General features: G+C 47.5%; 1 protein-coding gene across 1 annotated transcript; it reads right to left on the bottom strand.

The window, feature by feature from the left end:
* Positions 1-946: 946 nt before the first annotated feature.
* On the bottom strand, positions 947-15,092 carry prdm12b (PR domain containing 12b). The gene is made up of 5 exons (XM_068011855.1): positions 14,873-15,092; positions 13,080-13,270; positions 8,721-8,876; positions 6,408-6,522; positions 947-1,332 (listed from the first exon to the last, which is right to left on the bottom strand). Exons 1-5 carry the CDS (start codon positions 15,090-15,092, stop codon positions 947-949), a joined length of 1,068 nt encoding a protein of 355 aa, XP_067867956.1.
* Between the last annotated feature and the right edge of the window lie 618 nt (positions 15,093-15,710).

Genomic DNA, 15,710 nt, shown 5'->3' with positions numbered 1-15,710 from the left:
AGGCCTGAGGGCGGAAGGGATTCTTTGTCCACAGAGGGATGTGGGGCTGTGGAAGGTCCCATCAGAGTTAGTGATTGAAGCAAAGACCATGTAAATAATTAATTGTTTAGAAAGGTGATTGTGGGAAAAAGAACTGAGAGGTGTGTAAACAAAGTGGACACATGGGAATGGAGCTACAGCTTGTAGAGGAACGGTCTCTATGAGGAGCAGTTAAAGTATAAACACCAACATAGTCCTCTCGAGAATCTCCATGTAAATCTATAATGGATGTGTGGGCATGGTATTGGGAGATAGATGGCCCTCAGTTTGAGTCAATGCCTTCAGGAGTAGAGGAGGAAAGTAAGGGTATAATAATAAAAGCAAAAGACTGCAGATGCTGGAAATCTGAAATAAAAACAAGAAATGCTGGAAATACTCAGCAGATCTGGCAGCATCTGTGGAGAGAGTAGCAGAATTAACGTTTTAGTCAGTGACCTTTCAACAGAACTAAGGGTGGTGGTTTGGGTAGAGACCTTGGTGAGGTAGCTTGGCAATGCTGTATGGAGCAGACATTGATAGGCTCATTCCAGGCTTCCTCGTGGCCTTGTTGTTCGGTGTATTTATTTGTGGCATTTTGATGAGTAATTGCAGGATCTTTTGCTACTTTCTTAAAAATAAAACAGACATGGCAACAGGTACAGGAGACACCAAAGCACACATTAGCTGCATATCGGAGAGAGGGTGAGAGAGAGAGAGAGAAAAACAGACCGGGTTCAGGTAAATGTGACATTTCTCTGCTTCTACAGCTTGCTTCCTAGGCCAAAATGAAGGCTCCTTTTGGCAGAATGGAACTGTTTCCATGGCGATGTTTTGGCATTGATCGTCCTTGTGGCAGTGAAAATTTTACCTCCTTCTACGAAAGTTTTGTTTTGATAAAAAGAATCCCTAATCACGCCACCCCCTCCAGTCACAGCACCATGGTGGGGATGTGGTGTGCCAGGGTGGCAGAGTGTGGCACTGCCAGAGGAGGGGAGTGGGGCTGGAGCGAGGCAGGGGGCGGCCGGTGCCTGGCACTCTTCTGGTGAGCCCGGAGTCCTGCCAGCTGGGAGTAGGCACTCTGGCACACCTGGCACTTGTAGGGGCGTTCGCCCGTGTGCAGGCGTACGTGATTCCTCAGTGTGGACGACTGGCTAAAGCGGCGGTTACAGAAGCGGCAGATGAAGGGCTTGTCCAGGGTGTGGATGCGCATGTGTGAGCGGAGGTTGCTGCGCGAATTGAAGCCGCGATAGCAGATCACGCAGCGCATCCGCCCCGTGCTGCTACCAGCAGAGCCGTCCACTATGTTCAGATCATCTGCAGAGAAAGTAGAAAGGAAATGGCTTTAGTGAACGTCTCCCACATTGCTGGAGTATTCCACCCAATTCTAGGCAGCGCCACTGTAGCAGGAATGGCAACAGCTTGGAGGGTGAGGCGGAGATTTCCCAGAATGATGCCAGGAATGAGGGATTTCAGTTACGTGGAGAGACTAGAGAGGCTGGGATTGTTCTCCTTACAGAGGAGAAGGTTATGGGGAGATTTAACAGATATTCAAAATTATCAAGGGTTTTGATAGAGTAAAGCGGGAGAAACTGTTTCCACTGGCAGGATCTGCATGGCCCAGAGGTCACAGATTTAAGGTCATTGGTAAAAGAACCAGAGAGGAGATATGGAGAACTTTTTATATACACACAGCAAGTTGTTATGATCTGGAATGCACCACCTGAATGGATGGTGGAAGCAGAATCACAGAATTGTTACAGTGCAGGAGGCTGCCATTCGGCCCATCATGTCCGCACTGGCTCTCAGTCCCATTCCCCGCCTTCTCCCCGTAACCCTGCACATTCTTCATTTTCATATAACTGTCTGATTCCCTTTTGAATGCTTCAATTGAACCTGCCTCCACCACGTTCTCAGGCAGCGCATTCCAGACCTTAACCACTCGCTGTTTTTCCTCGTGTCACTTTTGCTTCTCTTACCAAATACTTTAAATCTGTGTCCTCTCGTTCTCGATCCTTTCACGAGTGGGAACAGTTTCTCTCTATCTACTCTGTCCAGACCCTTCATGATTTTGAATACCTCGAACAAATCACCTCTCAGCCTTCTCTTCTCCAAGGAAAACAGTCCTAACTTCTCCAATTTATCTTCATAACTGAAATTCCTCATCCCTGGAACCATTCTTGTGAATCTTTTCTGTATTCTCTCCAATACCCTCTTTCTTTCCTCAAGTGCGGCACCCAGAATTGGATGCAATACTCCAGCTGAGGCCGAACTAGTGTCTTATACAAGTTCAACATAACTTCCTCGCTCTTGTACTCTATGCCCCTAAAAATAAATCCCAGGATACTGTATACTTTATTAACCGCTCTCTCAACCTGTCTTGCTGCCTTCAATGACTTATACACATATACACCCAGGTCCCTCTGCTCCTGCACCCTCTTTAGAATTCTATATTTCTTTATTGTCTCTCCATGTTCTTCCTAGCAAAATGAATCTGTTCACATTTCTCTGCATTGAACTTCATCTGCCACCTGTCAGCTGTACCTGAGCTATGAGTGTATGACTGGGTGGTGTAGTTAACAGTTTCCCTTGAGTCCATTCCACCAAGCTGTCTATGTCCTTTTGAAGTTCTACACTATCCTCCTCACAGTTCACAATGCTTCCAAGCTTCATATCATCTGCAGGTTCAATCATAACTTTCAATAAAGAATTGATTATATACCAGAAAAGGAAACATTTGCAGTGCTGTGGGGAAAGAGTAGGGGAATGGGACTAAATGAATAGCTCTTTCAAAGAGTTGGCACAGGGTCGATGAGCCAAATGGTCTTTTTCTGTGTAAGATTCTATTATTCTCTGATTCATACCAACACAAGAGGCATTGTAGTTAGAAGTTAATAAATAGACTAATAAACAGATGATATTAGTGGTTAGCAGGAAATGAACAGACAGCTTTCTGAAGCTTTCTGGGCTTAAAGTGAGGAACACCAGTAGTTAAACATGTTTCAAACCAACTTCAACATCCAGCACTCACCAAGGTTGGCAAAACTAGTATTAGACTCAAGGGAAACTGCTAACTACACCACCCAGTCATGCACTCATAGCTCAGGTACAGCTGAAGTTAATGCAGATCAAAGCTCCATTGACACTGCCTAATGCAGGTTACGTCCAGGAACTAGACACAGGTTAAAGCTCCTGCTGCGCTGTCCAATCATGTATGCCAAGGTCAGCTATAGCGGTTATTATCAGATGAATGCTCCTACTACCTGGTCCCATTATGTACAGCATGGGACAACATGGGTTAGACAGAGGGTTAAATTTCTTCTGCTCTGATCTCAATACTGTACCAATCACATGAATAATTCTTTCCACCTATTTTTTCCTAAATAAAACTGATTTTGTTTCGAAATAGTCCCAAGTAAAGGGCACTTCTCACCTAAGTTAATTTCAAGTCAACAGATTAGGAGACCGTTTGTCCCTTCAGTCTGGGTTGGGTCAAAGCCCAAATCCCAGAGCGTGCAAGGACAGTGTGTTAACCCACTGAACCACCCGGTCCCAGAGTGTGCAAGGACAGTGTGTTAACCCACTGAACCACCCGGTCCCAGAGTGTGCAAGGACAGTGTGTTAACCCACTGAACCACCCGGTCCCAGAGCGTGAAAGGACAGTGTGTTAACCCACTGAACCACCCGGTCCCAGAGTGTGCAAGGACAGTGTGTTAACCCACTGAACCACCCGGTCCCAGAGTGTGCAAGGACAGTGTGTTAACCCACTGAACCACCCGGTCCCAGAGCGTGAAAGGACAGTGTGTTAACCCACTGAACCACCCGGTCCCAGAGTGTGCAAGGACAGTGTGTTAACCCACTCACCCGGACCCAGAGTGTGAAACGACAGGGTGTTAACCCACTGAACTAGTCTCACAGTTAAGGCACAGTGTGATAACCCATTGAACCACACAGCCCCCTACTTTTGAATTTATTAATACTTTAGTGTGCAGCAAACTTCTAAAATGGTTGTTTTCATTACATTTGTGAGGCAAAGACAAGAACCTTGCAGTGTGATAAGTATGAATTTATAACAATTTTCATCAAATTACTTTTCTCCATTACTTTAACAGAGGCATTAACCCACAGGGTAAGGGCTCAAATAATATTACAGTTATTTCCAGGCTCTGAGCAGTGATGAGTGCCTATCCACATGCTCAACTGACGTCCAGGGTCACAGGGGAAGTGAGGCTATGGCAGGGGGGGGATGATATTGGATTATCAGGGCCTGATAATCTACATCCCAGAGTACTTAAGGAAGTGGCGCTAGAAATAATAGATGCATTGCTGGTCATTTTTCAAAATTCTATAGACTCTGGGACAGTTCCAATGGATTGGAGGGTAGCTAATGTAACCCCACTATTTAAAAAAGGAGGTAGAGAGAAAACAGGGAATTATAGACCAATTAGCCTGACATCAGTAGTGGGGAAAATGCTAGAGTCCATTATAAAAGATGTAATAGCAGAGCACTTGGAAAACAATGACAGGATCGGACAAAGTCAACATGGCTTTACGAAAGGGAAAACATGCTTAACAAATCTACTGGATTTTTTTGAGGATGTAACAAGTAGAATAGGTAAGGGAGAACCAGTGGATGTGGTGTATTTGGACTTTCAGAAGGCTTTCTATAAGGTCCCACATAAGAGATTAGCGTGCAAAATTAAAGCACATGGGATTGGAGGTAAGGTACTGACATAGATAGAGAACTGGTTGGCAGACAGGAAACAAATAGTAGGAATAAATGGGCCTTTTTCCAAGTGGCAGGCAGTGACTAGTGGGGTACCACAGGGATCGCTGCTAGGACCCCAGATTGTCACAACATATATTAACGATAGAGGAGGGAATTAAATGTAATATATCCAAGTTTGCAGATGACACAAAGCTGGGTGGGAGTGTGAGCTGTGAGGAGGATGCAGAGAAGCTCCAGTGTGATTTGGACAGGTTGAGTGAGTGGGCAAATACATGGCAGATGCAGTATAATGTGGATAAATGTCAGTTTATCCACTTTGTTGGCAAAAACAGAAAGGCAGATTATCTGAACGGCGATAGATTGAGAAAGGGGGAGGTGCAGCGAGACCTGGGTGTCCTTGTGCACCAGTCGCTGAAAGTAAGCATGCAGGTGCAGCAGGCAGTTAAGGCGGCAAATGGTATGTTGGTCTTCATAGCGAGAGGATTCAAGTACAGGAGCAAGGATGTCTTGCTGGAATTATACAAGGCCTTGGTGAGACCACATCTGGAATATTATGTGCAGTTTTGATCTCTTTATCTGAGAAAGGATGTTCTTGCTATGGAGGGAGTGTAGCGAAGGTTCACCAGACTGATTCCTGGGATGGCAGGACTGACGTGTGAAGAGAGATTGGGTCGATTAGGCTTGTATTGGCTAAAGTTTAGAAGAATGAGAGGGGATCTCATAGAAACCTACAAAATTCTAACAGGACTGGACAGACTAGATGCAGGAAGGATGTTCCCGATGGCGGGGGAGTCCAGGACGAGGGATCACAATCTAAGGATAAGGGATAAGCCATTAAGGACTGAGATGAGGAGAGATTTTTTCACCCAGGGAGTGGTGAACCTGTGGAATTCTCTACCACGGAAAGCAGTTGAGGCCAAATCATTAAATATATTCAAGAAAGAGTTAGATATAGTTCTTAGGGCTAAAGGGATCAAGGGATACGGGGAGAAAGCAGGAACAGGTTACTGAGTTTGGATGATTAGCCATGATCGTATTGAATGGCAGAGCAGGCTCGAAGGGCCGAATGGCCTACTCCTGCTCCAATTTTTCTATGTTTCTATGTAATGACTGTCCGCTTATCTGTACTGAAATATGGGGGCGAGTTTTTGTATGTGTATATACAAACAAGACGTTCTGGAGTAAAAAATAATAAAAAGTATTCTAGAACTGAGTAATCTACATGGGATTGTTAGTAAATTCTATACTGTTTTAAAATTCTGTTAACACTATTGGCCCCATACTCTGAAATGCTCTCCTTTCTGCCCCTCTACCTCTCTCTTAACCTTTCACCACTCTTATCAGAACCGAACACTTTAACCACAACTTTGGTTAGCTCCCTAACTGGTCAGAGCTTTTTCTTTTGCCTTGGGACTTTTATTACAGTAAAAGGTGTAAATTACAGCTGCAGACTTTCCATTGTAATAATTCTGTTAAAATTTTTAAATTGCATGTTCATCTCATCGGTATAACAGATAATTAATAGATAGGGATGCATCTTTTGATATTGTTTATATAACCAGAGTCCTTAACAATACCCCCCTCCTCCTCTTGCCACTTCCCTGTCAGTTAACCATCCATCGGTGGCGATATTATTCCACTGCTTTATTTTAACAATGATTACCATCTTTGTTCTTTCTCCTGTGTTCCTCCTCTATCCCTGGGACTCCCGGGATGCCGAGGAATGTGTTAAGTGTATTTCCGTACCACACCAGCAGTTCCTGGTCAGGGGGAATAGTCTAAGGAGAGTGGAGAAACAGAGAAAGGCTTTGCTTTTAATCCCCATAGCTATTATCATATTATAACGTTTAACTGCTGACATACAGTATTAAACTTTACCGACATCTGCTCCACATCTGCAGATCTTTAAAGCCATGATTTAGACATCGTGAATACCTCCCTTTTTCTGCCTCGATTTCAAAGTGTAGGATCTCAGTTCTGGGCAATGGAATGTGTTTCGCCACTTCAGAGGCTCAGTGGCTGCAGCCAGCACTCCTGGTCCTCAGAGCGTGGGCTGGATGCAAAATAAGTCTGACGCTCTATCCCATCAAGCATGTTTAGGTACAGCACAGATTGGATGCGGAGTGAAGCTGCCTTTTAATCCACCCCAACCCAGGCAGCTGAAGTGAGAATTGCTCCAAAATAATTTCACATGAGAAAAACTTTCATCCCAGCGGAAAAGTGAGAATAAAACATTTGTCCCATCATTCTGGGTTGCATTCGAACCAGGAGAAAGGAATGTTCTAGCCCACTGTACCACCCAGTTTTTCTTGCAACCCTCAAAGTGGAAAGCTTTGATGTGGAGAAAGGAATTGTTTAACCGTAGCACCAAAAAAAAGTTACTTCGCCAGCAAAGATGTCCTTTTATCTGAATTCAGGCAGGTGAATGATGTAGTGCTACCCCTGGAATAAAGAGTGGGGGGAGACAAAGAGCAAAGACCCCCTCCACACTGATACCTCTGCTAGACAAATGCAGGCGAAGACCAACTGATCTGTGATGCTCCCCACAGTTAAATAGCTCACAAATGCATTCACTGTCTGGACTTGATCACTTGTACTCAGCCTGACCGGGTGCCCTTGGGGACAGAATCCCAACGCAATCAGCACTTTCAGCAGAGTTTACAGGAAGCAGATTAGAGGGGAAATAAAAGCAAAATACTGCAGATGCTGGAAATCTGAAACAAAAACAGAAAGTACTGGAAATCCTCAGCAGGTCAGGCAGCACCCGCGGAGAGAGAGATTTAACGTTTCAGGTCTGTGAACTTCCCTTAGAAATGCCCACCTGAAGATGTTTTACTCTTCTCTCTGACCAGTTCTGATGCAAGTTCATTGACCTGAAACGTTAACTTTGCTTTTCTTTGCACAGGTGCTGCCTGATGTGAAGAGAGAAAACAAACCACGAAAAATACTAAACGACCCGGTAACTAGCAATGATTTTTCCTTATTCTAATATAACAAACAAGTTCAGGAGAGGTCTGGTTAATGACACTGATTATTCGTGTTGCTGCTGTAAAATAAGACCATTTATAGAGGAGACACTTTCTTTTGTGTCTTTAAAGCTCTGAGGTCAACTCCAGCGCCTCCTGATGGTACACTCACAGATAACAGTTAAATGGACTCAATCAATTGTAGGAGAGATTGACCCAGTCTGCATCTTATACACAGCTACTGGGGTCATTTCTATAGGACTAGGGGTTTATAAATTAAAGTGCATGTGTCCACCCAGGTACACGGCAGGTGCCATCTGTGAATATATATAATTTACAGATGGAAAGACACATTTTGTCACATCTATAAACACAGAACTGCAGATGCCGGGAATCTGGAGAATCTTTTGATGAGGTTCACAGTCAGGACTATTTTCACGGATTCAGTCTGATCTGCATTTTCCGCTTTTACTGGAGATACAGAACTTGATGCTCCATATCCAATCCACCTGTACCTGCACCTCCAATGCAGCAGTTCACGTCGCCAGGAACTAGGGACTAATTTTCCTGTCCCCTCCCCCGGCAATTGAAACTCGAGTACAGCAAGATCCCACACAGGCCGCACTCCGCTCCCACTGCTGCGGGGCTCGAATCTACAATAATTCCCACTGGGGACCCCGGAACAGTGTGACCTGGGCTGAAAAACATACCCAACCCAAACCCAACAAAAACCCTGGCACAAGTCCCTGATTCGGATCTGCAGGACCGGGGTGTCCCCCCTTCCCCTGTTGTGAGGAAAGGTCCCAGACCTGAAACATTAACTGTGTTTCTCTATCCAGTGTGGAGAGCTGGTTTTGTTCGGGGGGGGGGGGGGGGGGTTCAGACAGACAGACCCCCTGGTGTAGTCTGGGGGAGGGGTTCGGACAGACAGACCCCTGGTGTAGTCTGGGGGTGGGGGGAGCGGCCTGCTGAGGATTTCCAGCACTTTCTCGGGGTATTTGGCTCCTCACCTCAGTGGCTTTATAGTAGATGTTGTTTCCGATCTGAACCACTTCTAAGTTTTGCTCCTGCTCGTTCCTCGCACACTTGATGTAAGTCATCCAGCTCCTGTGATCCTCCTGACTGGCGTCAATGAAATAGCGCACCGTGCCATCGTCATTAAAAACCTGCGGCACAGAGCGAGAGCGAGCCGTTAATCCCGACCCGGGACACGGGCACCGACACTGACCCGGGACACCGGTCCGGGACACCGGCACCGAGCCGGGACACTGAAACTGACACTGACCCGGGACACCGAAACTGACACGGACCCGGGACACCGAAACTGACACGGACCCGGGACACCGAAACTGACACTGACCCGGGACACCGACACGGGACACGGGCACCGACACTGACCCGGGACACCGAAACTGACACTGACTCGGGACACCGACCCGGGACACTGAAACTGACACTGACCCGGGACACCGACCCGGGACACGGGCACCGACACTGACCCGGGAAACCGAAACTGACACTGACCCGGGACACCGGTCCGGGACACCGACGCCCACCGACCCGGGACACTGACCCGGGATACTGATCCGGAACACCGACCGACCCGGGACACTGAGGGGCTGCTCGGGGTGTTTTAGTGTTTTATGGATTTGGGAATTTCTTTAATCCCAATCTCGGGATGTGATGCCGGGTGGAAAGTGCAAACGATGCACAGAGTTGGCTGAATGAGTTTTTCTGCGAAAACACTATTCCACCCCCCCCCCCCCCCCACCCCCCTCCCCCCAAACCGGGTCCCTTTAAATAACCGGCCAAATATTTCCATCCAATTCGGTTCTCACCGAGCGGGTTCCACCTGTTGCCCGGGAAACAGATCAAACACTCAGCACCGAGACCCGAGGCTCCGCTTCCAACAAAATCTACAGCAGCTCCTGGAGAACAATTCACACCCTGAACCCACCACCAACCCCCCCCCCCCCCCCAGACTACACCAGGGTCTGTCTGAAAGCCCACCCCTCCCCCCCCAGACTACACCAGGGTCTGTCTGTCTGAAACCACCTCCCCCCCCAGACTACACCAGGGGTCTGTCTGTCTGAAACCACCTCCCCCCCAGACTACACCAGGGGTCTGTCTGTCTGAAACCATCTTCCCCCCAGACTACACCAGGGGTCTGTCTGTCTGAAACCATCTCCCCCCAGACTACACCAGGGGTCTGTCTGTCTGAAACCACCTCCCCCCCAGACTACACCAGGGGTCTGTCTGTCTGAAACCATCTCCCCCTCAGACTACACCAGGGGTCTGTCTGTCTGAAAGCACCCCCCCCCCAGACTACACCAGAGTCTGTCTGTCTGAAACCCACCCCCCCCCCTCCTGACTACACCAGGGGTCTGTCTGTCTGACCCCACCCCCCCCCCCCCAGACTACACCAGAGTCTGTCTGTCTGAAACCCACCCCCCCCCTCCTGACTACACCAGGGTCTGTCTGTCTGACCCCACCCCCCCCCCCCCCTCCAGACTACACCAGGGTCTGTCTGTCTGAAACCCCCCCCCCCTCCTGACTACACCAGGTCTGTCTGTCTGACCCCCCCCCCCTCCAGACTACACCAGGGTCTGTCTGTCTGAACCCACCCCCCCCCCCCCACCCTGACTACACCAGGGTCTGTCTGTCTGACCCTCCCCCCCCCCTCCAGACTACACCAGGGTCTGTCTGTCTGAAACCCACCCCCCCCCCCTCCTGACTACACCAGGGTCTCCTGTCTGAACCCCCCCCCCCCAGACTACACCAGGGGTCTGTCTGAAACCCCCCACCCCCAGACTACACCAGGGTCTGTCTGTCTGAACGCCTCCCCCCCAGAATACACCAGGGGTCTGACTGTCTGAAATCTTCCCCAGAATACACCAGGGTCTGTCTGTCTGAACCCCCCCCCCCCCCCCCCACTCCCAGACTACACTAGGCTCTGTCTCTCTGAATCCCACCCCCCCCCCCCCCCCCCAGACTACACCAGGGTTCTGTGTCTGAACCCTTCCCCCAGACTACACCAGGGGTCGGTCTGTCTCAACCACTCCCCCCACCCCCAGACTACACCAGGGGTCTGTCTGTCTGAACCCTCACCACCCCCCCCCCCGCCCCCCCCCCCCCTTCTGACTACACCAGGGGTCTGTCTGTCTGAACCCACCCCCCCCCCCCCCCCAGACTACACCAGGGGTCTGTCTTTCTGAACCCTTCCCCCAGACAACACCAGGGTCTGTCTGAATGCCCCCCCCCCCCCCACAGACTACACCAAGGGTCTGTCTGTCTGAATCCTCCCCCCCTCCAGACTACACCAGGCTCTGTCTAAACACCCCGCTGCCCCCAAAATGGGAATATGTGAGAGAGTTTGTTTCAGGCTGAATGTGTTCCAGTGAAACTGACCAGAATCCAGTGGAGACCCAGAATCATAGAATCTTACAAAGCAGCAGGAGGCCTTTCAGCCCCTCGTGTCTCTGCTGGCTCTTTGAAAGCGCTGTCCAATGTAGTCCCCACCCCTACTTTTTCCTGATAACCCTGCAAAATAGTCCTCTTCAACAGCTAATCCTAAACCCAGAGGAAAGTCACACTACACCCCAAGGACCCTAGGGAAAATCACCCAGGACACTGAGGACACAGGAAGAAATCTGAGAGTTCCAGGAGATTGGGCTCTAGTCCAGAAAGGAGTCAACTAGATCAGGAGAGAAGCAACAGGGGAGAAAGCTGGTGAGGAAGAACAAAAGTGAATGGAAAAGGGTGAAAAAAAATATTAAAAATCACACTGAAATGGATACATGTCCTAACAGCTGCCGGGACCAGGGAGAGTGTCTATTTATAGGTTAGAACGGTTTTAATTAGAATCCATATATTAAAAAAGTAAATTATTGATGTCAAAAATTTACTTGTAAAACCAAAATTGCTATTAATGCCAAAACATCAGCGAGATAAAGACTGAATGCATGAGAGAGAAAGAAAAAGAAAGATGGGGATAAAAAGGAGGTAGAACTAGGGAAGAGAGAGAGAAATAAGGGTACGAGAAAGAGAGATGGGGAACAAGAGAGAGAGAGAGAGAGAGATGACGGAACAAGAGAGAGGGAGAGATGGGCACAACATAAAGAGATAGAGACAAGAATAAGTGAGAGATGGGGAATAAGGGGAGAGAAAGAGAGGGAGAGCTGGGGGAAACAATAGGGTTGGGAATTAGGGTGGAGTGAAAGAGACACAAGATACAAAACAAGTAGTGTTGTGTCCTAATTGTTCCTGCATTTCATTTCCCTGGTATATTTATAAATCAGACTCAGTTGTGATCCTTTTATAAACATACAACTTCAAATATTCCAATTGGGAAAAGTTATAATTCCCAGGAATGCAGCACTTTGGAGGGTATCAAATACGGTTATCCTGCCTTTATTCCTGGTCTGCTTTTATACCCACCAGATTCCATCTCAATTACATGTCCAACAATTTCCAGAAGTATTCTGTCTCTAATCCCAATCTAACAGCCTGTATAGAGCCACTGTGCAGCAAATGTTGCCCTCCATAATCCCTGTGCCTGAAGTGTTATTCTGTCCAGCCAATGTAATCCTTCTGGTCAGCCCAAGTGTCTTGACACATGTGAGAAACTCACCAAACTTGTTTAAGAGTGTCCAAGCCAAGCTAGCCCATCAGGTGTACAAGTAAGCTTTCTATTGGCACCCTGTGGGATGTAACATTCTCCCCACAGGGACACTCCCAACACTGAATTTCACAAAGCAAAGATACAGGTTGACAGAACCAAAACTTTGCAGCCCTCAAGAGTATAAACTGCTGGAGTTTGACTGAATAACACAATGTAACTGGCCAGTGCAGAACACTTGCAAATCTTGTTGCCCAACCAGACTGGTCATTGTTTATGTTGAATGAAGGAGAAAGGAACCCAGACCCAGCAACAAGTTTCCTCCTACACGATCTCATCCTCCTACACGATCTCATTAAGGCAAATTGGTTGGTACAAATAATCCCCTATGAGCCCTGTTGTGCGGTGCTATTCCCTATAACTCACATGTGGAATCATCTCCCCTCTAACCCCTGTATGTGAAGTATTGTCCCCCATAACTGCTGTGCGTGGAGTTTTATTCGCTATAATTCATGTGTGGTGTGAGATTCTGTACAAACCCCTGTGGAAAGCTATTCCCTATAACCCAGGTGTGTGGGGTGTTCTGTATAATCAGGTAAGTTATTTTCCTGTGGGGTGATGTCCCATATAACGGGATGTTTAAGGTGTTGTCCTCTGCACCCAGATGTGTGGGCTATTGTCCCCTATAACCAGAGTAGTGGGGTATTGTCCCCTATAACCAGATGTGTTCCCCAGTGTCAAGTCTCCTTACCTCCCACATCAGGTTGTTATTCTTAAACAGGTCCACGTGTTCCGGGGAGATGACTCTGCCGGTGAAAGGACCCATTTCGGTGCTGGGTTTAATCCAGGTCTTGGAGAAGATGCCCAGTCCCTCCCCGGGGATGGAGCTCTGGGCTATAATCACCTCGGAGGGAAGCACCAGGCTGGACAGCTTCTGAACTTCTGAATCGGAGGGGAGAGAAGCTCGGTGAAAGTTTAGCAATAGAAAAACTTGACAGCAGACGCACTACCTGGGGGGGGGGGGGGGGGGGTGCTTAAAATAAAGTCGGAGAATCAAATTTATCCGTCTTAAAGGAAATGTCGAGAAGGCAAAACCAAAATTCAAAAAATTAAAGCTAAATCAAGCTGGCAAAGGATGAAATTGCGCCCCTCGTGCAGTTGCTGTAAATATCAGGCAGTAAATAAAATCAGAATAGCCAAAAGAAATTGTGTAAAACTCAAATGAAGTTGAAGGGAATCATTAAGCATTTGGAGAATGGGCTTCATCCTGAGCACGGACAGAGTGAGGTGAGCACTTTGTTCCTAAAGATAAAACTTGTACCGGACTGGATTAGTGCCCCGATCACTAACAGCAATAGGAAGCAGAGAGATGTAAAGAGGGAGCTGGGCTGGAACCGGCCGCTCGCTGAGGAGAGCCGCTTACATGGCACATTATTTGGGCAACAACTAAACTTTGCTCCCTCTCTCCGTCAGTATTCGCTGGTTAAATTCGGGCTCATTCCGGCAGAAACACAATTAATTTTAACAGCTCCCCGTCCCTAAACAAAAACCCCACCCAATTACCCATTAAATTGGTAATAGCACGAAATACTCTCAGACTGACGGCTAAATACCGGGCATGATCCTAAACCCAGAGAGAGAGAGGGGGGCAGATTATAGCTGCTCAGACCCCGGCTGACACTCTCTGTTGGACACCTCTTAACCTGCCCATTACAGGCAGATTGGGAACAAATCGCCATCCCCGCCCCTCGCAGTCTTCGGTTTTAAAATTTTAAAAAGCCTTTACAACTCGCGATTCCTCGGCAGCCACTTGCAATGCAGCAAGTTGTCTGCACTGGACACTGAATAAATTCAACTGACCATGGAATTAGGAAGGAATTCCCTTCCAAAGGGGAATTACATCTCTACTTAACAAGGAACCGTTTGCAGGGCTATAGGGAATGAGCAGGGATGTGGGATCAATTGGATAGCTCCTTCTAAAGAGCCAACATCAGCACGATGAACCGAACGGCCTCCTTCTGTGTTATATGATTCTATAATTTATACAATATGATAACCATTTACCTGCACCTTCTACCGGTGATGGCACAGAATATTCTCGAATATTCCAGATGTCAAATACAAATTCCCGATTTCATTTTTCGATCGAAATCTCAAACAGTTAAAGTTTTAAACATCCTTTGAAATCCTGTGCACTATTATTTCCCTTATTTAAACAAAACGCCCTATTTAGTCATTATCTGTTTAGCAGGGATCCGTCCAAAACTCAATTTGAAAAACATATTTAAAAATCTGGTTATTTTTCCAGGGTCCTTAAAGAAAACCTAAAGCATCGAAATATTTTTTTTTTTGCAAAAACTCTTAATAACCGAAGACATTATTCTAAACCTCCCGAAAGTATTTGAAATGAAAGCCAAAGTGATTTGCAGTTGCAGGAATATTGGATTCTGTCTAAACCTCTGTGTTTTTCATCTTTCACGCTGCGCTGAAGATCTCAGCATCAGTGGTAGTTTTTTGCAGCAGGATTTGTAGCTTGTGACTCACCTCCGGTAAAGGATTGCGCCAGCGCTTCTGCCGTGAAAGCGGTTTTCTGACCGCCCATGTTAGTTTTCTCCTCGAAAAGTTGCTCTCCCAGGACGTTCCTCCATCTGCCGTATAGGAAGCTGTGAAGAATGTCGGAGGTGATGATCTCCGCCAGCGAGAAACCGTGAGGCTTCAAGCCGGCTTTGAGAGCCAGTGCTTCGGAAGGTAGGACTGAGCCCATGGTCCCGAAGTTCCAGTGGCTGCAAACTGGGAGACAGGAGAGGAGAGGAGATGCTGTGGAAAGGGGTGCAGGGAAGAGACAGGAATATGTGGATGTCTCTCCAGCACTCCCAAAATAAACCTCACAGCCCTCTTTATAGCCGCCTGAATGACCCTCTAATTGGTTATTAATGACCTTCTGACGTCTGAGAGAGGTGTTTACTGCACAGAGTTCTTCATTCTGGAGCGAGGGAGGGAAGGGAACCGTCCAGGCAGTTTTTTTTTACCCCGTGCACCTGTTGGCAGAGGTCTCTCCAAGCGGCCCCACTATCTACAGGAACACTATTCTGTTCTGCTTTTAAATTCAGGGACAACCCCGTTCGGTCAGCCAGCCTCAAGGCACTAAAGACAATCCTTGCAGCCCCCCACACCCCACCCCCCACCTCTCTGCAGCTCCCTGGGCAGGTTTACAGATCCCTTGAGAAAAAGAGATTGGCAGCTCCGATAAACCAAAGCCACGTGTTACTGCATCGTCAGTCCATTCAAACTTCCAGATCAACATTTCTCGCCAGAGTCACCGCCAGATATATCAGTTCACAACAGAATTAAATCTTGCGCGCTGCAACCCTTAACTTATTTT

The sequence above is a fragment of the Heterodontus francisci genome, chromosome 32, assembly GCF_036365525.1.
Source record: "Heterodontus francisci isolate sHetFra1 chromosome 32, sHetFra1.hap1, whole genome shotgun sequence".
Classification (NCBI taxonomy): Eukaryota; Metazoa; Chordata; class Chondrichthyes; order Heterodontiformes; family Heterodontidae; genus Heterodontus; species Heterodontus francisci.
This window is presented reverse-complemented; position numbering and strand designations above follow the sequence as displayed.